Below are 24,746 nucleotides of genomic sequence, written 5' to 3'. Positions count from 1 at the left end.
ATCTAAATATTCTTGATTTACAATTTAAAAGCACCTATCCAGCCATTCTCACATGGAAATAGATTTTTAGTTCTGAACATATGGAATTTCCATGGGAAAAGGTGCAATATCAAATTACTTTGAGATTATAATTTATATTAGTATTAAATTCTTAATCTTCCAAAGCATTTCATGTGAGTGAATACTGCTAATTTCTGACTTTTAGAAGCTGTCACATTTCTTTTATTTTAATAAATGCCTAAAATCCCTATTCAAAACCTTAGAGCCCAATGTATTTTGTAATTCAGATATCTGGAGATTTAAGAAAGGTAATATGTGGCTTTATGTATATTTTATTGCATCTTCAGGGGGGTCTAGGATAGGTCATTACTCAAACACAGTTATACGTCTACAGTAATACTTTGGGGTAGTCATACTACATAGAATAAAGATTGTAAATAGCATACATTATTTAGGTGAAATTTTGCTGATGGAATTTACGACAGTCGTACAAGAAAGCTTTTTTCAGAGCTTTTTGGATTTGGAATTATAAAGTATCATAGACATACATCTAAAATGATTCCCCTACAGTTTTAAAAAATCTGTAGATGTGTATATGTGAGTATGTGTGCACATGTGTATGTTCTCTCTCTCTCTTACACACATATGTGCATGTACACACACACCTTGGGAAGAGGAGATAGTTTTATTGGAAGACAGACAAGCTCATTTGTTTATGTCCTACCTGGCTGCTTTTGCACTACAATGGCCGAGTTGAGTAGTTGTGACAGAAAGTTACCATTGTCCTCTGGCCCCCACCCACAAAGCCTAACATATTTTATCTGAGCCTTTACAGAAAATGTGTGCTGACCCCTGATATATATGATACATCCAGGGACTTCAATTCTGTTCTTTTCTAAAGACAGTGAGACTGCCATAACTTTGTGATAACCTAGTTTAGTCAACTAAAGTAAATCAATGAAAGAATGAACTCATCCTATCTCAGCAATATTTTGAAGGTGTCTTTCAGTTAAAACTTAAAATCTAAATGTAATAATAAACTATAATGATTTAATTACATTTTAAAAGCTTTGTGTTAGTAAATGAACTTAATGTTATTTTAGTTCTTGAAGATTCATTACAGTTGTTTTTATCTGTAGTGCAGTTTTAAATTAAAGTAAAATATCTGAAACAATGTGTAGGGAAATCTTGAAATGTCCAATCAAAATAGGATGTAATACTGCCCATACAGATATTAATGTTAGTTTTAATAATAATAACAACAATTTAAACCATTATTGTTATTTCAAATGATGTTTATTGATTTTTGTTTGGTTTTGGTTTTTTAGTTTTAAATTAGAAAGCCACACTAATTTCTCAGTTTGCTAATTTTGAAGTTTTTGACTTTAATAAATTGAAATGTCTTCAATGGTAATACTGAAAGTAAATTCAGTATCACATTGATGAAATAGGAAAATAAATTTCACATTTCAGATAAAAAAGTAAAAGAAAGGTTTAAAAAACACAGGAAATTGCTATTATGCTGATAGAGTTGTGTAAGCATTGCAGAAGTCATGAGATATACACTTTATAGTGATACACTATGTCTTAGAATGCTTCTTAACACAAAGTGAAAACTACAAAGCAGAGAAATTCAAATTACCAGCTGCACATCACTGAAACTAAAGCAAATGAAGAATAGGGAGCATACAAAATGTCTTTCAAGGGCTATGGTTCTTATTTAGCATTTATTATTAAAATGAGACTGTTTCAACTATTTCAGTGCCATTAATGTCTACTAATTTTAGAATTTTAAAAAAGTTAAAATCATTAGAAACTCATTTAAAAACTAAATTGTCCTGGGAAGACTTGATATTTCAAATTCAAATTATCAGCATAGTCATGCCTTTTTGATGGAAAATAAATTAGCATATTTTATTGTGAGGAGAAGTAAAAAAACTAAATCTTAAAACTGTACTGGTAAGATTAGTACTGATTGTCTGCTAGTGGGGCTCCACAGTTATATTTTCTTCAGTGCTGTGTTATCTGTGTCACTTATTTATATCAGGTTTGTCAGAGTTATAATATCTATACCCAAAAAACAAACAATCTTAAAGCTCAAAATTAATTTTTTTGCCTATATTCCTAATTTTGTCCAGAATGAAACTCACTTTCTTTCTGCAAACCTGCTTCTTCATGTATTTTCCTGTCTCAGAGTTTTCATCATTCACACTTTGCTCCTTTACCTTGTCCTTTAATCTAGAATTCGGCTGTCTAAAATGTTTTATTGTCTTACTCCAAGATGTCTTTCAAACTATCTCTGCTCACACTGCCACTGCCTTCAGTTCAGGCTTTCATCATCGTGGCGAGACTTTGCGGTTAAGGGTTTCTTCCTGGTCCACTGACAGAAAGTGATCTTCCCAAAATAGACTGAATTCTGTTTGCCACCTCCACCCCACTCTGGGGCTTAAAATCCTTCAGCCTTTCCCTGTTGCCAGTAGGAACCAGATGCCACGTATGGCTCTGCTTCCTGTCACCTCCCTCTTCATTTCCACTCACCCCTTCCACCCTCTGCACTACACAGTGTAACACTCCACCTGCACTTTACTGGCTATTTCATGCCTCTTTTTACCGCTTATAAAGCCTTAATACCACTATAGCCTCAGATGACTTTCCTTTCTCCCTTTTTCTGCCTAGATAGGGTTGGCATCATCCAGCTCAGATGTCACACTCCCTGTACATTCTCCTCAGCAGAGCTGCTCACCCCACTTTCTGTGTGTCTGACACCTTGTACTCTCAGTGTACCTCCTAGAATCTATGTCATGAATATTTGTTTATATAAACTGCCCTACTTTCCTCACTTCTCTTTAAACTCAGCACCTGGCATGGGATCTGGCACATAAGATAGAATACTCAGCAAATGCTTTTTGAATGAATTGTGCTCTTGTTCTTAAAAAATACTCTTAATTTTTCTCAAAATCTTTTTTCTCTGTCAACTATATTTATTTGTATAAATATATGTCAACTATGTAGTTACTCAGTGAATGATAGTTTTTAGATTTACTCATTTAATTAAAATGTATGGAGAATGTACTCAGAGCCCTGCCTTAGTCATGGGTGTGTTGTATGGTCTCCTCTCTTGGAAGAGGGCCCTTGCGGAAGGAGAGCTTGGATGTTACTTAGAGGCAGGACTCAGCAGCTTTTAAGGACGATTCCTTGCTTGTCAGTGTAACCCTTCATACCCTTAACCTCCCACCATAAGGGGCACCCAGCTGGAGATGGAATTTTTCCACACTATTTTAAAGTGTAAAGGGTCTTTTAACTTGATCTTCTGATCCTGTAGGTACATGAGATCAGACTCACACACATTGAATCAAAAGTCTAACGGCTCTGTATTAAAAGAGCATCATAATACCTTTAAGTATTCCTTGTGTTAAAGAAAGATAGTTTTACTCTTAAGGTCAAACTTTTAACTTCATGCTCATTTTACAATTTAGTGGGATTTAGTGGGATTTGGTGGGCTTTTCTGTTGTTGTTGTTGTTGTTATGTGTTTGTTTTATTGGCAAGGGAATGTAGTTCTGCAAGTAGAAGCTGACTTCTTACCCCTAGTAAGTGGAAGCTCAAAAAAAATGCCAGTGTTTTGGATGGTGGGTTACTCATCTGTTCCCAGTTTGCGTTTGCTGCCTGGATCTGGACCACCTCAGATTTGGCCGCCTAATTCATCTTCTCAAGTGCTTGTATCTTGGGCAGTCAGTTAGCCAACCTTATCTTTCAGCAGCATAGTTCATAATATATTCAAAAGCTTGTGCTAGCCAGTCTCCTCACCGACGGAGCACCTCCTGCATATTCAAGCGTCTTTCTCTTACATGTTTACTGTCTACACTCCGTGGGTTCATCTTACACTGGTGAGCTAGTATGGTACACAGAATTGGATTAGTATCTCTAGTCAGAATATCTCTCCTGGTGAATATATATTTGCCAGTGAAAATGTTTTATTAATTGGCCAGCACTTCTAACTGATTTTTGTTGCCGGGGCCCATATGTGTAGTCCCTTCGGGGGCTACTTCTTAATTGACGAGGTGGGACAAGTCCTCATGGAGCAGGAATGCCATAACTGATCCGTAGTATCCTTTCTCCCACTGTGTAGCCTGCTCTGTATTCCTCCTCCTGACTTTCAAACACATATATAATTTCATTCCTTTTAATCTTTATCTGTCTTTGAGTTTTACCCTAGCCCTCTAGTCCTACTTTCACATACCCCCTATATTCTAGTCATACATTCCCCAAGCTATAAAAGTCTTTTCAGGGATTTTTGGTCCCCGGCTGCCTCTGTACTTTTTGCTCAAGTTAGTGCTTTTTGTCCCCACATCTGGCCAGCATATGCTACCTTCTCCAAGAAAACAGTCAAAATGACCCAAGTTGGGAATAAACCATTATGACCTTTCTTGTAGTCACATATTGCCATCCTATTAATGTCAAATTATTTAAGTAGCTTTGCAGCAAACATGAAATGAGTTTTCAAGTGAGAGAGCTTGAGTTCAGGTCCCAGTTCCACCACTTTTACTGAATAAACACCTTGGGCTACTCACTGAATCCCTTCATTTTTTATATGTCACATGAGGTAATAGTAACTAGTTCAAAGAGTTGTTAAGAGAATCCCAATGAGACTGCATATATAAAGGTGATTTGTACATGATAAAGCCCTGTGTAAATGTTAGATAATCTTAGATTTGAATTAAAAGTGGAGCACTTGGGAAGGTGAAGCTAATGTCTTACTGCTGTAAACTCCTGAGTGCTAACACTATCCTTACTCATACGAGGAACTATCAAATAAGTTGATTTGATTACGAATGTCTTGCTAGATACAAAAAAGAAAAACTCAACCTATTTAAGATAAGATATACACTTGTAAAATATTTGTCTTTTGCATATACAGCCTGAGTTACCTATAGCATCACTAGATAAATTTGGCTTTCTTGAGCTTACAAGATTAAAGTTATACAAAATCACATTAATCACATTAATCATATTTCCTGCACCTTAAATTTTCAAATGTATGTGCCTTTTTATTTGGAATGTGAAAGGTGGTTTCATCAGACAATGCTTGTATTTTCAATATCTCTAATATCTCAGTATCACTAATATCTCTGAATATCTTCAATATCTCTTATATCTCAAATAAAAAATCTATTTGTTTTAGTAATACTTTTGTTAACACTTAGAAATAGTTCCAACCAGAATGATTATTTTTGAAGGTTGGTAAGTGTTCCAAAATCGTCTCTGCTTGTGTTCTCATTGTCGTTGTTTTTTTGTTTTTGTTTCATTTTGTTTTTTGAGGAGGATAGATTATCATTCAGTTCGTTGTGTTCAAAACTAATCAGACAAATCACATTACTAAAGGTGAAGGGTCTATTGAGTTGAAATCATGATGGCCTTTTTCGAGATTTGCAGATACTAACTGCTATGTATAAAACAGATAAACAAGTTTATACTGTATAGCACAGGAAACTATATCCAATATCTTGTAGTAACCTATAATGAAAACGAATATGAAAACAAATATATGTATGACTGAACTGTTATACGCTGTACACCAGAAATTGGCACAACATTGTAAACTGACTATACTTCAATTAAAAAAGAAAGGAAGAATTAAAAAAAAAAAAAAAACCTGGAGTGCTGTTTGCAAAATGCAGTTTTGCTGTCCTATCATTTTGTTGTCACTTTCTTTTAACAAAGCATTGGTGGAGCATTTGTTTTGTTTTCCTTATGATGGAATGACAGTGTTTGGAAAAAATACAGATATTCTTACAACACAGCAGTTTTTTAGAAGTTCATTTAAGAAATAGTCTATGAAAAATGAATGTAATTGTGTTTTTCTAATTTTTACTTCAAGTTGTTATGTATTAAAAATCTCTAGTACACAGAATATATGGTGAATAATTCTTTATATAGTCATAAATTGTATAGCCATGTATTCTAATCATTCTTCATATAGCCTTACAGTCTAAAATCTAAATTGATATGGAGTACAAATTTTAATTATGATCCTTTTGCTGTGCATAGGCCTTTGGCCTTTTGCTTAGTTTTTCTTTGTCAGAATTTCAAATAGTTGACTAGCCAACAGGTGATAAATGTCCCATTAATCTTTCTGACTCTCTAACTCCTGAGCAAGAGAATTGCTGATCAATTACAACAATTGTCTCTTAAATGAGCTTTTCACATCTGCCTCTTATTTCATTAGTTAACTGTCTGCCCAAAGATCTGATAAGATGGGATACTAGTGCCTTTTTACAACTTGTTCTGTGGGTCTGTACATTAAGGATAGGGTTATTAGCAGAATGGGCACAAAAGGGTATTTATTCACTCCTTACAATAAATATACATGCTAGTGTCTGGAAGACATTTGAGACTCTTTATTGAAATCACCTTAAGAAGAAAACTGGTTTTGCTTCAACTTTCCATTTAGCAACAGCTAATGTAGGATTTTGGCATTTCTTACTATACAGTGCTTTTACTGATTGTATTTGTCTTCATATAAAAAGAAAAAAGAGTCTATTAATTTAAAAAACAGTTAAAAACTTTAAAAAAAATATCATAAATTAGCGAACATCATGATTAACATACTCTCCTCCAGAGATTGTTATTAATCCTTGGTTACAGCTTTCTCTACGTTGGCACTTCAAAAATACTGCTAATCATGATCTGCCTTCTTATTATGTGTTATACAGCGGTCATCCTTTTAATTGGAAAAAGTCTTGCTGAATAATCAGTGTTTAAAATGTTTTTAAGAAGAGTATTTTCTTACCTGTAGAATGGAAATAATAACAGTAGGTGACAGAATGTAAGTGAGAATTAAATGAATTCTTGTACATAAGGCACTTAACAAGGCACATAGGAAGTAATCAGTGAGTCACAGCCATTATTATGTATATATTATTACATTTAATTCTTTTTTCTTCTGATGTCTAGTCAGAGACTTTGGAAGCAGAACAATGGAAGATTTTATAAAGCATTGCATAATATGTTAATTGTGTGTGAAATTCTTTTTTTAATATTATAAAATTTATTTAACAATTGACAACCTATGAAGGATTACCTGTTTGTAAATATTTTTAATTTTGTCTTTTGGAGGAAAATTTAGGTAGATCTTCAGTGACTATTGCCCTGTACTCCAAGAGACAATCATATAGCAAATGCCATTGGAATAAAAGGAGCTCTAACCAACTCATCAGTTCTGATAACTACCCTCACCTTGTTTAAATATAGGAAATGCCTTCACCAAATAGATAATCCAAGCGTGAAGTCAATTTTTTAGTATTCTTCACATCTTCTTGAGTATCTGAATATTTGGAAATCAATGGTGTGAAAATGTGTTCCTATACAAATATGTTTACTGAATGTTTCCATTCATTTTATTTTAGGAATTTGATTTTAAAGTAAGATTTTATAAGTTAAAACTATATTATGAATTGACTTGGAATGATGATTTCTACCATTGTAATTTCATTTTTTTTTCACCTTTCTTTGCTGCAGGCCTTGTTTGTATGAAGTCCAGCACGTCTGTGGTTGAGCTTGTTATGCTGCTTTGTTCTCAGGTATGAAATCTCATTTGTTTGATTACATTACACTATATGAGGATTGTTTTGTGTCACAAAGAGGATGGACATGAATATCTATCTATGTGTTTATATATTTTTAAACATTTCTATCTATCATCTCATAGATAAAACAAATCATACTGAGGTATATTTTATGCAGATGATCTTACCACGCAAATACTGAATTAGTCTCCCTCTCCCTTCCGCTTCTTTAGCTATCTTACTCTTTCCCACTTTACCTAGCCTTCTATTGTTCCCTATTTTTTAATGTCTGCAAAAATATGTACTTTGTTACAGATATTTTGATACCCTTCTTTACACCCCTCCTTTTATAGATGGTACACTAATATTTATAACTGATGTTCATTAATATTCATATAAATGATATTCATTGATACTCATAAAATTGATGTTCATGGTTTCTTTTTCACTATTAGAGATAATGAAAACAAGAGTTTTTTTATGCAATAGCCAAAGTATAAAATGCAGCTCATTAGTGAGTGGTTTTTGATATAATTCCTTACTGCTTTCCCCTTTTTAATGTAATTTGTACATTTCAGTTTAAATTCTAAAAATCTTATACCATTTATCTTTACTAATCAGAATTAAAAATAGAATTGTAATTGTTGGGTATTTTTAAAGCAATTATAAGAAACCATACGTATGTCTGTATATATGTAACATTTTTCTGATAACTAAAATAGGGACCTAATCGTCTTTCTTCTTGCCAGCTTTGCCAAGTCTCCTAGTGATGCTGATTTTCACATAAGTATTAAATATTTTGTAATATGAGAATGAAAAAAGATTCTATGTATGTTTGTAATAAGTAGTTATTATATTTATCCCTAGTTTCCTCAGTAGAGAGGTACCGTTTCTAGTTACTGACCCAAGGTCTGGCTAAAACCACAACTAACTTCCAAATAAACAACAATATGGCTTCAATTGACCCTTTAAAGCATCAGCAAAAACAAAACAACCAAAAACTTACCTATTGATTTTCAGTATTCAGGTTTGCTTTCTTCAAGAATATATTCATAAGGAAATCATTAGGTCCGTTTTCCCCTTTTCATCCAGGAAGAATATTAATAAGGAAGAAGTTAGAGAAAACAGGAGTTCATCTGCAGGGCGTTTGAAAATTGTTACCTAATGCCAGAGTCCTGAGTTCAGAAGACATTCTGTGAGCTCTCTCTGGACCTTTGAGGTTCTTGATGATGCCTATTTTTTAAAAAATGTTTTTTTGGGGAAAAAAATAGTGTAAAATTGCTTCTTCCTTAGCTCTTGGTTTCACTGCAGCTCAGAGAAATAAAGAAGAATGTAGCATTAGGGTTTAGTGTCTTTGATGGCCTCATCATCTAATCATAGGTTTAACATTACTCATTTGCTGGCTCCAGGAATTCCTGCCATTAAGGGCCCTAGAGATGAAACTTTGCCTCAGATATTGATTGAAAGGAAGAGTGAGAAATTTAAGCTCTCTATGCAGTGCACTTTCTTTCAGTGTTTCAGCAAAGCAGTATTATAAACATGTCTCTCAATTTGATTTTTAAGTTGAGTTTTTAAAATAATTCAGTGTGTTTTAAATATTCAAGTGGTTAATTGATTAAATATACCTCATTTAAGTGACTTTTAAAGTGTTTGTTTAAAAAACAAAGAAATTCCAGTTGTTTTATTTTCGATTTAAACTGAAACTTTGCTTTCCACAAAATATTTTTAAAGAAACAAATGACTGGTCTTCCTTCAGTGCAATGTAAGTGTGAGGAGTTTACTATTATACTTTTAAATTAGCTTATAAAAACATCTTTTGCAGATCATTAATTGTTCCACAGATGTATAAAACCTTGGTTTTGAGGACACACAAAAAATGGACGTGTCTTGAAAGTTTCTTGAAATAATCTGTCATTTTTCTCTACTGCTCAAATTCATGGTGATTTATATCCTGTTTCCACCCATTAGCCAGGCGACCATAGCAGTAGCAGACTTCCAGTAAATAGAAACACGTACAGTTGCTGATGCTGTGAAGATTTCTTGACACAGCAGCCCCTCCAAAGCTGAGTTCTCTTCTAGAGGCCTTAATGCATCTCTTCAACAGTGAAGCTGGTCCCTGTAGACTCAGCATGGTTCTATAGGCTGCCTTTGTGCCAAGGCAGACACAGTGCTGAAGAATCTTTAAGATGCAGAGTTTTGAGTGGTCTTTTTGTTTTATTCTACAGTCAGTCCTTTGTAACTATTGATACCTCCATATTATTATGATCAGCAGTTCTTAGTGCTAATAAGATAGCTGAAAATCTGAATAAGTAACTATCTTGATGAACTGTATATATTTTTCCCACAGTGGGAAATAGAACTGAGATATTATCTTGGTTTAATTCTTAATTGAAATAAGTTTTCAATACAAATGGAATTTTCTGGTTTATTCATTTGCTTAAAATGTCCTCTTTTTCTAAATCTGGATAAAACATAGAAGGATAGCATTTTGTTTGGAGAGGTAGCTAAGAGTTGAAAAAGGAAAGGAAAATGCACCATTTCTTGCAGAATTTGTTTTTCTTTCATTTGTTACAACACATTAGATGCTTTTATTTTTATGCTTTTCATTTCGGAAATTTCATTTTAACTACTACATATTATTAAGGATATCAGCTTTTCTTTCCTTTTAATCTGAGCTCCTGAATAAACTTACTGTTGCCAGTGGTTTGTGTGCAAAATATGGTCTAAATTTACATGAGATCATATTACAAGTGTCTGAAGGTACTTGTCAAGGATAATTCAGTTCATATGGACAGTCTTTTAAACTCTAAGGGACATGCCATCCAGTCTACACCCCCCCCCGTGGAATTTTAGGTCTCTGTGGAAAACATATTTTAAGTTTTAAGATGCTATTAGCATTATCATTATATTGCATTTATTATTCCATAAATACCCAAAGCATTTTTTTACTGTGTATGGATATTTTTCTTTTCTATGTAGATCTTATGACATAGAAATAAATTTTTAGGATGAACTATTCTTCTCGCCTTTCAATTTGTATGAAAATGCATTTGGTAGTATCTTTTTTTTTTTAATAGGAGTAAAGTGAACTGAAGCAAAATAACTAATATATAGTGTTTTGAAAAATCAGTCCTTAATCAGTTAATACAGTGTTTCCCCCAGAGTTCTTGAGTATCTCACAGGTCAGCTCTTGTCCTCTGACTTTTTTTTTTTAAGTTTTACAATCAGATGTGGTTGAGGTGATTTTCATTATCCTGTATGTGTACCTTATTTTTTGATTACATTATTCTGAGTGTATTGTGCTCTTTGATGAAGAGCAGATTTCGTTTTCAAGTAAACTTTTAAGGTACTATAATAGTTTCTAATTATTTCCAGATTTTTTTTAGGAAGTCTCCATCAGAGGTACTCCAGGAAAAATTGAGTGATGTTATCCCATAGGATTTCTTTAAGTTTTCATAAGTAAAGCTTAGCAGATGTCACTTGCATTTTTCTGTGCCTTATCTGTCAATAAAAATGTTTTATAAATTGAGAAGCTTTTATGTAAAAAAAATAATGTCTTTCAGTATTTAAAGACTTTCTGACTTGAAGCACTGATTAAGCAAATGTGTGCTTAATAAATCATTTTTATTCTCATTAAAAACCTAAAAATATATAAATAACATAAAATAGAAGTCAGCCTTGCATGTCTCTTTAGAATCTGTATATGAAGTTACTAACATGAATTATTTTGTGGTTTTGCTTGCCTTTATGCTTTTTTAAATACTTCATATACTTAAATAAAAAGGATTCTAGTGACTTCAGTGATGTGATCAAGGCCATAACCCAGGACTTCTAAACACAACAGTTACAAAAGAACCACAACTGAAGAACAGTCTTCCTTTTTCAAATGATTTGGCCTTTGAACATTTAAATTTTTCATTTTTCTCCAATTTGATACAGTTTATTCAGATGGTACAAAAGAAAAAGGGATGCTTTTCTTCTAACTATAATAAACCTAAGATTGAAACACAAAGACATACATAAGATGAGTATGGAGGCCTACTAAAGAATAGGTACTCAATGTTAAAAGGATTTTTAGTGTTTAAAATAGGAAGATTGTAAATGTAAGAAAACTAAGAATGGACTAAACTTTTTCAAGCATCTTTGGAAATACGAAATCCTAATTATCATAATGGAATAATGTTACTTTTTATTTAGTGACTGCTTTTTATTTTAGCATTGTAGTATTTCCTAAAGATTTATTCTTAAAGAATCTGATGTTGTCTATGGAACTTGCCTGTTGTGTAGCTGAATTTGAAATCGAGGAAGAATAAAAAATTGTGGCATGATATTTGAAATTGAATATAGTCAACTGCTAACCATGTGTGGTTCAGAAAATTGACCCTGTGAATCAAAAATTAGATTTTCATGGAAAGTTTTATTAAGGTGAACTAAAGATGGACCCCTTGAAGCTAATAGACTTTCTACATGGCCTAAGCAGGGAAGGAGATTCAGTCTGAGCAAAGATCCGGAGAGAAGTGAACCTGCTATATGCTCAGACCAGTAGCCAGCCTCATTTGGATCGTATCAGTAATCAAGCAGCCAGACAATATATTTATCTGGGTTTATGTGTGACGTAGGGAACTACTCATTTCCAGGTAATACATGAAACAATACTTCCTCAAGGGTGTTTTCTAAGATAAATGTTATAGTATGTTAATAGCCAAGAATTGAAATTGATAAGAAATTTCTAACTTGCAAATCGTGTTCAGTAGTTCATGGTGTTTGCTTTTACAGGTTCTGCCTGTTTTTAGAAGGAATAAAGTCACTGTTTTATTCCTAAGTATCTAAGAAATCCCTGCCTTTTTTTCTGACAGTGCCTGACCTCAACTCTCATCTGTGGTATAAGTCATCTCAAAATTAAAGGGGCAAATTATGCATTTAAAGTTTTTTGGAGTTGCTATGGTTATATCATCTTTCTTGCTAGAAAGTTTGTGATATATCCTAAGTATAAATAAAAGTAAAGCAGGAAATTGAAAATGTTGTGACACATAGAGATTATTCTCAACAAGGGTCATAAGAAAGACTTTAAATTATTAGAAAATATGGAGTAAATTATACAGTAAAAATGTACATATTTTAAAGAAAAAAGAAGATGGAAGTATGAAATAATCAGAAAACGTCTGTTTAAAGTGTCTTGGGGCAAATGCCTGTTGAACATTTGCAGCAGTGGAGCAGACTCAGGTACCTGCGATCTACCTGATTATTTACACCATCCCCCTATGAAAATTTAATCCAAGATTTAAAGAGCATGTAACTCCGATTGCTTTGATCACTTCCATGAGGCCTCTTAGTGTTGATTTCTTTATTTCAACTTCTGGAGAAATCGGCAGGTATAATAAATTCAGTGAGTCAATCATTTTTGTGTTATAAAATTGCTACCTTAATATGTATATTACTCATACATGATGCAACACTTTCATCCTTATATTAGTTAGTTCATATCCAACCCAAATGTATAAACGGAGAAAGAAAATGATGGGTGAACAAAAGTTCTGAGCTCATCTGTGTGAAAATAGTAAAATATATAGGAGAAACAATAAGCCTTTTCTTATGTCTGAATTCTCATAATTCTACTAAAATTGGGCAAAAAGCAGCTGGTAAGCCTTGGCCACCTGTGGATAATCTTTAAGAGTGCTACGGTTTCTGTGGCAGAGGAGAGGGCCTGTAGTCTATTCTGAGGTAAACAGACTCCCCTGCATCACAGGCAGACCATCTCCTGCCCTAAGACCCATGCCACCCTTTGCTACAATGCCCACCCCTTTCCTGTCTTCCCAGTTACTTTGGTTTGTTTGTTTTCCCCCTATTTTTATTTTTCTATGTTTATATTGTATAAATTCTTCAGACACTTTCCTGTGATTTTGTTGTTGTTGTTTAACTAATTACAGATTAACAAGAAGCTGCAGAAATAATAGAGTCCCATGTACCCTTTTCCCAACTTTTTCTAATAATACAATAATATATAAATGTAATACAGAATCAAGAGTAGGAAATTGGTATTGGTACAATACTTTTAACTAGATACATATATTGTTCAGTTTTCACTATTTTATGTGCATTCATTTGTGTATATGGATCTATGCAATTTCATTCCTTACATTGATGTAACCAATACTACTATCAAAATATAAAATTCTTGCTGTTACCTCTCATCTTCCCAACGATTTCAAACTTTCTTCTTTCATGAGGCTTTTCTGGTTTACTATGATATGGTTATAATCCCTCCATCTTTCCCTTTAGCATTTGAAGTCCATGTATCTAGATAGTAAATATAGATACCTGTTTACATGCTTAATTAGGTGCTCTTATAGGTGATGAATACATGATTTTCTTTATCCATTACATTGGAATTTCCATTAGAGTAAGCATCATGTCAAGTATTTCCTCCATTTTTGAAGCATTTCATTTAGCCGAAATTTATTTAGAGAAAATAAATGTTGTATAGTCTCATCAGTTACTTAACATTAATGAAATGAGTTTTGAATTATACAATGTTTATTTAAAACTATCCAAAAAGAAAGACTACTTAAGGATGACAAAGCCTTAGAGTCTTCAAGGTCACATTATGAGTGTTATTCATTTCAATTTTACTAAGATTTACACCAAAACAAAATTCATTTCATTTTTCTGTTGCCAGTGATGTCTTCTGTTTTGCCCTCACTGTGTCATCCACACCTAGCACAGTGTCCAGCACTTAGTATAGATATTTATTCATTACTAATTGAGTTAATTCATGAGTGAAAGAAAAACACTGTCCCCAAGATGATTAGATATATTTATTTTTATTGTGGTAAACCATATACAACATAAAATGTGCATTTTTAACCACTTTTAAGTGTACAATTCAGTGGCATTAATTATATTCACAATGTTGTATAACCATCACCAAAATTACTTCCAAAATTTTCAACACCCCAAACCAAAACTTTTTACCCATTAAATAGCAATTTTCCCTGTCTCCTTTCCTAGACTCTGATACCTCTAATCCACTTTTTGTCTCTATGATTTGCTTATTCTCTCTCTGTATCACCTAAGTGGAATCATAAAATATTTGTCCTTTTGTGCCAGGTTTATTTCACTTAACATCATGTTTTCAAGGCTCTTCCATGTTATAACATGTATCAGAACCGCATTCTTTTTAATGGGTCAATGATATTCCATTCTGTGTATACTGTACATAGCACATTTTGTTTACTCATTAATCTTTTGATGGACACTGGGTTGTTTTCACCTTCTAGATATTGTGAATAATGCTGCTCGTAACATTGGCCTACAAATGTCTACTTGAATCTATTTTCATTTAGGCTTATACAACTAAAATAATTGAGTAGTACATAAAAGGTGTCAGAAAGTACATCTTGAGAAATATTAAATGTCTATTTTCTCTTTAGGTTATCTATGGACATTTTTTGACAAGCTAAACTTGCATAGCAGTTTAATAATACTGAGCACTTTTGTGATAGTTATATATAGGCTAGAGTTCTTGATGCTAATGGTATAGTTTCCTTATATTTATATTTTACTGTGTCTTATACTTAAGTTATAAAGTTTTGAGTATCATTCTGTTGATACACCTGTTCTTAGCTCTAGAAAAATATGGCATTTAAAGGCCATCATGAAGAGTGATACCAACAGTACAGTGTAAATTAAGACAAAGTAGTTGAACGTTGGTCATGACTCAGATACACGGTAAAGTCTTAAGAAATGTGTTCAGTTAAACAAATGTAAATTATCTTTTTCATGATAAATCATAGAAATTAGAGAAAAACAGTCATTGTTACTTCCCTGATTATAGACTAGAATAGGATTTTGTTTTATTGTTTTTAAGTTTTAAAAGTTCTTTTTCTTCAAAACTACATTTAAAAAACCCTATTCCAGCTTTTACTGTTTTCCTGCCTACATAGATCTTAAAACATGAAACATTTTCTTTATTTTTTTATTTAATAAAGTTATCATTTCCTTGATTTCTTCTGATCATTTCTAGTAGCAAGTTTTTCTTAATAAGGAAGTATTCTCAACAGCTCAATTTAATATAAATATGCTCATATGTCTAATATAAATATGATCATATATTCATAGTTATAGAAAATGCTCTGTTTAAAAAATATATTGTAAAACAACCTAGATTATTTTTCACTATAAATACAAACATAAATATATGTGTATCTGTTATATATTCATAAGAATATGCACAATAAAAAATTGTGTTAAATTTATTTACACAATTTAACAATCTACCGAGATCCTGGGAAACCTCATTATGTTTATCTTTATGTGATGCACTAACTCATCTTTTAGTAATCAACTAGATATATTTGCGTATTGCCTAATCATTTTTCTATGGTTGACCTTCATATCGATAATCTCTTTGTACCGATCATTGATTATTCATTTCTTACATTTAGTTTTTTCCTACAGTGCTTTTAGTAAGATGTTTATAAAAATAAGCAATGAAAGTGAAAAAAATCATACTTTGAATATTTTCATTTTTTATTAGTTTTTATTTTTGCATACATTGAAAACATTACTCATCCCTGTTTTTTGCTCTGCGTTGTATTATTTATCTCAGTCCCTGTACTTACTAACTTCTCTAATTTATTGCACAGAATTTATAAACATGCCAGTTATAATGAACATTTGTATAAACTCTTTTGAGGAATGTACCTACTTCTTTTAGTGGCAATTAATGATAAGTAGACATTAAGGATATAGGAAATAATAAATGATTATGGAGTTCCAGAAGACTTAAGATCTCAATATGACCTCCCATGTTTACCTTGAAATATTTCCATGTTTTCAAAAAATATGAGAAGAATTAAGTCTTTAAGGACATTACACTGGTTTACTTAACTGTCTACAAAGCAAAAGGGAATGAGAAATGTGCATTAAACTGACATAAAAGAGGAAAAACTGATGGGGGAAAAACTGTGGGCTGGGTCTAATATTTCTACTGGGTTATCTAACTACCATAAAATGATTATGAAGAAAACATAGGGATTTCATTGTCATCCTTCTGGAACCTATTTGTCTTCAAAGTGTTAGTTTCAAAGGGTCCTTAACTTGATATCCAATTCTCTGAAAAAGTCCTTCATCTTGAGGAAATTTTATGCATCCGTGTAGAAGAGTTAAGAATTGTGACAAAATTGTCCAAAGACTTGGCAGCTCTCTGCAGGCATTCGAAGCCAGTTTAGTATGTTTCCCCATGAAGATAAAAATCTTATGGCCACTTTTAATTTACGCCTTTTTGTATGGCTGTTCGTTTTCTTCAGTAGTGGAGCAAGTGAGTGTATGTGTGTGTCTGTGTGTTTTCTCAAGAGGCGAAAAAAGACTTTGGAATGATTTGTAGGTAAGGTTTTTAAATATACATTTTTTCCCTGTCATTGCCAAGAGACTGTCTTTGTTGAAATGATGATAAATTATTATTATTATCCCGTTGTATACATTCTCATGTATCCATTTGCCTTGTTTTAAGTAATTTCTCTAAGTCTACATGTCAGAATTGTTAGGGAGCGAGGACAGTGATTAAAGTGTCCTTTCCCTGTCCAGCTATATCCCATTTCTTAACTCTCAGCGTACACTCATTTCCTCCTCTGTGCTGTGCACTTGTCCTGTCACAAAGCTTTGTGTAACTCCCCTTTCAATATTTTACCTAACTATTCTTTTGAACTCCTAGAATCAGTTACATAGTAATATGCATTAAAGAAATACTTTTTGAAATGCAAAAACAAGTGTGTATCAGTGCCAAGGGATATAATCACTGCATAACCTTTCATTACTCATTTTTTACATCTTTGTTATAAGGTAGCACTTTCAGTCTTACATTTATAGAAATGAAATAGCATGTCAGAGCTGTAAAGAACTTCAGTAATGGCCTTATTTCGGAGATGTGGATGCTTCAATAATTATGATGTAATTATAATGCTGTAGTATACTATTTTACAAATGAGTAGAAGGAATTTAAGTAATTGAACAATTTAAAGAGAAATATACACATTGCTTCATAACACTAAATTACTCCATGCTGGCAAGTTAGGAACTCTGAGGGTTGTGCGTGTGCAGTCTTGTTGAGAGGGAGAAGTGACCTAATTCAGTGGTTCTCAACACTGACTTCACATCAGAACTACTTGGGGAGCTTTAAAATAATACTGATGTCTGGGCTCCATCTTTAGAGATTATTCTGATACTACTGGTGCTTCTTAACAACACTCCTATTGAGTCTTTTGTTCAGTCAGAATTGAGAACCCACTGATTTAAGGATAACATAAACTCTTTTAACTTAGGTGGCATCCACTTTGATCTTTGCTTAGGTCCAGGCCTGCAGAACTACTCGTGTCCACGCAGCCTTCACATCGTAAAGCATACCCAGAAGGCTTCTGTGGTAGAAAAGAAAATATTCATGTTTGGCAAGCAAATAGCTGCTAGAACCAAGAAAAAATACCAGGAGATATTTCTTAACTTTTATATATAAGGATAAAATTTAATTTTTTTCTGTTTTCAGTCTAATGTCACTAAACTTCTATAATGGCACTCTGATTGCCTCAATGATGTAGTATAGTCACTGAAAATTTCATCGTCTGTCTTCTGGTTCTGTGGTTACCACATGAATAAAATACAGCTCTTCCCTCAAAGTTACAGTATCTAAAATCTAATAGTATATTTTGGGCATAGAACATAAAAGTGAAGTTGTAGAGGCATGTGGAAAATACTGTTAAGCTAGCAAGTTTTAAATTAAACTCTTTTATTGGAGAATTGGTATTTCAGCTTTTGTTGTCTTAACATCCTGTAATAAGTGTTAGATAAACTACTTAGGTCTGAGGAAGGAAAAGCAGTATATTAGAGGTGGCGGAAGAGCAGGATACACAGAGCCTGTAAGCTTTCTTGCCTGGACGCAGAGAACAGAAAGTATCTTCTCTTCCTATGGTTGGAGGAAGAAAGAGAGAGAGAGAGAGAGAGAGAGAGAGAGATCCTTTCTTCTTTTTGCCATTTAGAATGCTCTCTCAGGTCTCCCCAGAAAAAGAACCCAGTTAGATCATGCTTCCATAGGTGTAGGGGAACACTATGTTCAGTTAGTTATGAGTGTCCTTCATAGGAACATTTTAAGAGGTTTTATTACCTATCATATGACCTCACATCTCTGATAATGACGAGAGGTGAATTGCATATGAATTGCAGCTCACCCAGTAAATCACTAATCATTGTATTTAGTGAGTAGTACTTAGGTGTCTTATGCTGTAGCAGGTGCTAAAAATTAAATATTAGGATTTAAAACCACGTTTCACTTCAAAAGACCAAAGCAGAAAGACCAAGGAGTTCGCATTCTTTTAGAAGACAATTATTGAACAGTTGACAATTGTATTACTTAAGTCAGAGTCCCTTCCTGAATACTAATGTGGACTACTTTCTATGTGAACAAGTAAAGAAAAACTTCATCTACACTTATTTTACTCTTTTTCTGAAGTGAGGACTGACCTTATTCCTTTCCAAGACACCCTATTCTCTAATGCCTTTTCAAGATTTCCCTGTCACCATTTCTCTCTTGTAATCAGTGTTTCTCTGACTCTCTCATTCTCTGTAATCTACAACTCTTTACCCTAAAAATTATGAACCTGTCTTTCTCTCAGCCGCCTATCCTGTTTTTTCTTAGCTTTCACCACAGAATTCTTTGAAAGAGTACATTCCTCAATTCCCTTTTATTCACCAACCCAGTGCAATCAGGCTTCCACCCACTGCATCCTAGTCACCAAAGACAGGGAACTCTCTTGTGTTTTTGTCATACCTGACCTTTCTGACAGGTGGTGAAATTGACAGTGTAATAAGGTGCAAACAGTGTGATTGGTTTCTAATGCTTACTTTTTAAAAAAAAAAATCTGAACAACTTGGGAGAATAAAGTGAGAAAGTAACAGTCTCAACCATCACAAAAAGGTTCAAGAAAATTCTCTCGGGCAAGACTTCAGCCCTCCTCTCTAATGTAAGCTCTTCTTTAGGTAAGAAACTTTGAGAGAATAGCTGTTCTGTAATTTTAGGTCTTCTGAGGAAGGAACTGAACTCAAATACAAAGCCTTTCAGTAGCATCACACTGCTGTCAAAGAAATTTAAGAATTACATTGCTTGTTTAGTTTCAAAACTAGTTCTGGAGGAAAAAAAAAGATCTGCACTGCAATGCTGAATTTTCATTCAAAAGACGTCTTCTGTATTCAAAACCTCTCTGTAACCTGATAAAAATTTTTTCCTTTTTGACAGTCTGTTAGTCTGCATATAGTCCAGGTCTCTCCTGATTCTTCACAGAAACTGGATTAACTTTACAATAGTTCTATGAACTGTTTCTTAGATCTGTGTCTGCCTTTTATCTGATACCTTCCCTTGGACTCATGTTTAGGGTTGTTCCCATGTTTGGTTCTTTCCTATACCTTGAGCACTTGGTGGGTACGCACACCTTTGCTCCTTTGAACTGAAGCTTGGTCATGTGACTTTCTCTGACCAGAAATGTGAGAAGTGACATGTGTTACTTCTGGGCAAAAGCTACAAGAGCCAGTGACCCTTAATCCATGTTCTTTCCCCTCCACCTAGGTTGCCTGTAATGTTGCAGACAGTGGTCACGTTGTCAGTCTAGCTCCCAGGGCGAGGGTGATGGCAAAGCAGAGCTGAACACAGGCAGTGGACGTGGACCTAGAGCAAGAAACAAACCTTTGTTTTTTAAGCCCCTGAGACTTGGGGGGCTGTCACAACATAATCTTGTCTTTCCTGTTTGATCTACTCGTTTTTCTGGCATAGCATACCATCAGTAGATTCTTGAAAGAGAGTGGATGAAAAATAAATGTTTACTCATGTCTGAAAATGTAACTCTTCTGTCCTCATTTTTTATGGATAGTTTGGCTGGAAATAGCGTACTTAGTGTTACGTTCCTCATGATGCTGCAGGCGTTGTTCTCGTTTCTCTTGTCTTCCAGTGTGGCCGTTGAGAAGTCTAGTGTCTTTCTGATTCTTGATTCTTTATTCTTTGTATAAATATTTTTCTTCTTATTAGCCTTTTCCTTAATCCTGGTGTTCTAAAATTTTCTGATGATGTGCCTTGTTTGGGTGTGTTACATTAAAATTTTTACTTCTTACCATTAATAAAAAAGAAAATAATATTAGAGATTTTAAAATCTTGTATTTTTAAAATTTTCCCAAGCAATATGCACACGTGGATTATTTTCTTCTGAACAATGCTGTAATATTTTGCATCTGGTTTTAAATATGGCTAGATCTTTTCTTATCCCCTTCAACTGCTTCTTTTTCTAATCTTAAAAACGTGAATGGTTCCCAAGAATCAGCCTAGGTCTTTTGATCCTCATTTTGTTTGTTGTTCTTTGAAGACTTTTGCCTAATGCTGTGCCTCGGTTAATACTTCTTTGTAAATAATTCAAATTCTACAGTCCTCTTTGGTATACTAACATCATTCTAAATTCAAGAGACATAAACTTAAGGCAACCTTACAATTTTTCCCAAATGTGTACCCTTCTTCTTGAATATTTTCATAATAATATTACCGTTCTCCCAGTCATCCATGTCAAAACCATGGTAACCTCATTAGACTCCAGTCTTCTACGTTAGCCCTAAAATCTGGTTTCTCATCCAGTCTGGCCTCTCTCCTTTGTAATGTCTCTTACTTTCCATTTCCCTATTTGAATACTAGGTTAGGTGCTTGTTGTCTCTCTTCTGGAAAGATACATAAAACAGTCTCCTATTATTTCCTCTTTTTGCTTCTAAAACTAATTTCTTGAATGAAGTCTTGCAGTCATACACTTCCGTTGGCTTTCACAGTCTTTAACCTCTAGTACCTGTAACTTAGCTCACGCTTATTTCCAAGTTCCTCTATCAGCAGTTTCAGATTAGCATCTCATGGGCTGAAGGCACCGCCACAGCTTATTTGTTTGATCAGAACAGAGGTTTTTAAAACATGTCAGACTGTGATCTTTTAGACACAGAATAATTTGGGATGGGTATGTAATACCTGAATATGTCCTTTGTGAAATATCTTCTTGAAAATCCTATTCACGTGAGAAGTTTGTATTGATAAAAGAGACTTGGTGTACAACAGCATCATAAAGAATATCATGTTTAAAAAGTTGTGAGAACCTGCTCTTCAGAGTGGCATGATTCTTGTTACATAAGAATCAGTTTTCTCTTTAGCTAATATGATAGCTAATGTCAAGTATTCCTGAGAAATTTGCATATTGTGTGGGATATTGTTTTTCAATAAATAGATTGTATGTAATGGGAATATACAAAACGTATGAGGATGGTAGTAAGTTACTTTGTTAAAATGTGGGGAAAAGTACTGCCTATAATTGTTTTCAACAGAAATTATTTGGAAGTTTTAATAAGGCCTGTAAAATGCAGTAATGATCTTGTCATTTGGATTAATTTCAGGTCAAAGTTATGGTAGCTAAAACACTATGGCTTTGCTAAAAACAGAGTTATTTAGGCCTTTTTAAAGGTCATTATTGTCCCCAGACGACCACATCCCTTTTTCCAAATTGTTGATTCTTTTTCCTGGGAAAATGTAGATTCGGGATTTGTTCTTCTAATTTCTTCAAAAATTTACTTAGAACAGGGATTATTTACTTACCAAGTACCTAAGTTTGGGAACCACATTTATTCCCAGCACGTGTGCAGAGCCTTCAAAGGGAATGTGATCAGGAGTAGAGTGACGGGTTGACATGGAGACTGTGTTTCATGAAGATGAATTCATGGCCAGCACTTTATTAGTAGAAAAGCATGGAGGAAAAGTCTATAGATGAGGGGCATGAGTGATCAAGAAGGATTTTTAATAAAAATGTAGTAAGCAAGTTTTTATTTATAGTACTATTGAAAGGGATATGTTTTAATCCAAAAAATTTTGATTTACCAGCTTAATTAAAAGACCCCAAAAATGAAATCACTATAATAAATTAATAACAAAAATTGTTTAAAACTTATGCTAAATATGCCATAGAATGAGTGTAAACTGAGCAATATACTTTCCTAATTCAAAATATTATATAACAGTCACTTGTATTCATGAGGATGAAACTAGGAAACTGCCAGATGCACAAATACATTTTAATCTAAATCAGCAAAGAGAGATGGCATTTGGATAAAATTTTAATATTAAGTTTTTTCTTTTCTTTTTTTTTTTTTTTTTACAGATTTCAAAAGAATTAATTTGTAACATTTTTTCTATGTACTCTTCAGTCATTTGGAATGCATGTCACTGGAACCTTTTATTGCCAAATCAATCTAAATACATTGTTTATATTTCTCATTTTCATCTTACAATCACAAGAAAAATCTCTGTATTAGAGACTGGAGTTTTCCATCCCAAATGCTTCTGGTCCCTGGGTCATTCCATTACTGATCATTTGGTCTCTTCTGGAAGGAAGCTTTGAGCTGAGAGCCCTCTGTCCCTGTGATCGCACTTTCTATCTCAGTCTGCATCAAGCCTGGAATTTACTAGGAATTCAGAAAACACCTTTTAAACTAAGTATTACAGGGCTGCTTTTAAAAATGTGATTTCTTACAAAATAACATTTGTTAAAAATTTTTTAGAAAGACTTATAAATACTATCACGTGGAAGTTATTAGCAACAACATGATCCTTAAACCAGATGTTACTTTCATGTACATGCTCATTTTTCTTACACTTGGTTTGCTTTCTCCTTTTAGGAATGGCAAAATTCTATTCAGAAGAATGCAGGACTTGCATTTATTGAACTCATCAATGAAGGAAGGTAATTAATTTTACAATTTTTAGACAACTAGTCAGTGTACATTTTATTCCACTGGGCAACTGCTCTTTCCTGCCATCTGTTCCCAAAATGTGTAAGAAAATATATTTTTGTTAAATAATTTATCACACAGACACTTAAGCTTTAAAGGAACAAAGCTTTAAATGTTAAATATATTTATTGGGGAGGAAGCATGTATGAAATAAAGGGACAAAGTTTATAAGATTTATATGAGATCTGAGCCACGTCTTACCAAGTAGTAAAGTTGTTTTACGCAGATCAAGTGAACCCAGTTTGCAGTCCCATCTGCCACCCCATCTGTTTTCAGAGCCGTACTCTGTCTTTGCTCCCTCAGCCCATTTCAGTTCATGTGAAATAGTTTTCCAACATGTCATGCTAGCTGGGATCCAACTAAAACCGTGAGGGACGGCAAATATAGGAACTGTATGTCTGGTTCGGAATTTATTTATACCATTGTTAAAATGATATTGTAGGTGAAATTATGTTTGAACCTATTTATTGCATTTATCACTTTATGATAGACTGTTGTTCACTGTGATGTTTCTAATAATTTATTGGCAATGGATACATTAAGACAGATGTTACTGTCACCATTTTGACATGTAACATGTACAGCTTCTATAGCGAAAGACCTGCATCCTATAAAACTTGAGTTTCTTCTGTGATATTGTGCATTCTTTGGAAAATAATGACGGAAGATTTGACATAATCTATTTCTTATTTGAAACCATGTTTAATTAAGTTGATAAGGAAATAATATTACTCTATATAAAACTTAATATTTTTCAAGGGAGGTGTTGTGAAAGAATATTTTGCAAGATACTCCATCTGTATATGCTATAAAAACCTATTTTAAAAAATTAACTTAAGTGCAATTTAGTATTTTTTCCATCACTGCATTATATTCTGAGAAATAGTCTCTGTTTTCATAACAATTCATTTTATTTTGTATTTCTTATTTAGATATTTCATGATTGAATTATTTTTAATCATGATATTATAACTCTATATATTAAAATAAATTTGCATTCACTGCCAAGAAAATGATACAGGAAAATATCAGTTTTCTTTTATAACAGGAAGAAGAATAATAAAATAAAAAATAAAATAAATAAAAAATAATAATACCCTATAGTTCTTAGAAAACTTTATTGTGGTAAGAATTGGTAATTATTATTACCCATCTTCAGGCAATGATAAAATAGAAAAAAAGTTTTTTTGTCCAGGCAGCTAGCTCATTGACGTATAGAAATCTCTCACTTCACATACATGCTAGTTTTGCTAATTTGTTTCAACTGTGAAGTAAAAAACAAAAATTTTGTTGTCATCAGTAACCCTGAAGAGTTAGCAGACTGAACCTTCAGCATTAAGGTT

General features: G+C 33.3%; 1 protein-coding gene across 6 annotated transcripts in view; it reads left to right on the top strand.

The window, feature by feature from the left end:
• NBEA (neurobeachin) overlaps positions 1-24,746 on the top strand; it is a 536,299-nt gene that overhangs the window by 229,120 nt on the left and 282,433 nt on the right. For all 6 annotated transcript variants that reach the window (XM_031465874.2, XM_064493205.1, XM_064493203.1 and 3 more), the window contains 2 exons: positions 7,517-7,578; positions 23,290-23,354. In XM_031465874.2, the coding sequence (XP_031321734.2) occupies positions 7,517-7,578; positions 23,290-23,354 (127 nt within the window). The remainder of the gene's footprint in view (positions 1-7,516; positions 7,579-23,289; positions 23,355-24,746) is intronic.

The sequence above is a fragment of the Camelus dromedarius genome, chromosome 13 (assembly GCF_036321535.1).
Source record: "Camelus dromedarius isolate mCamDro1 chromosome 13, mCamDro1.pat, whole genome shotgun sequence".
NCBI lineage: Eukaryota > Metazoa > Chordata > Mammalia > Artiodactyla > Camelidae > Camelus > Camelus dromedarius.
This window is presented reverse-complemented; position numbering and strand designations above follow the sequence as displayed.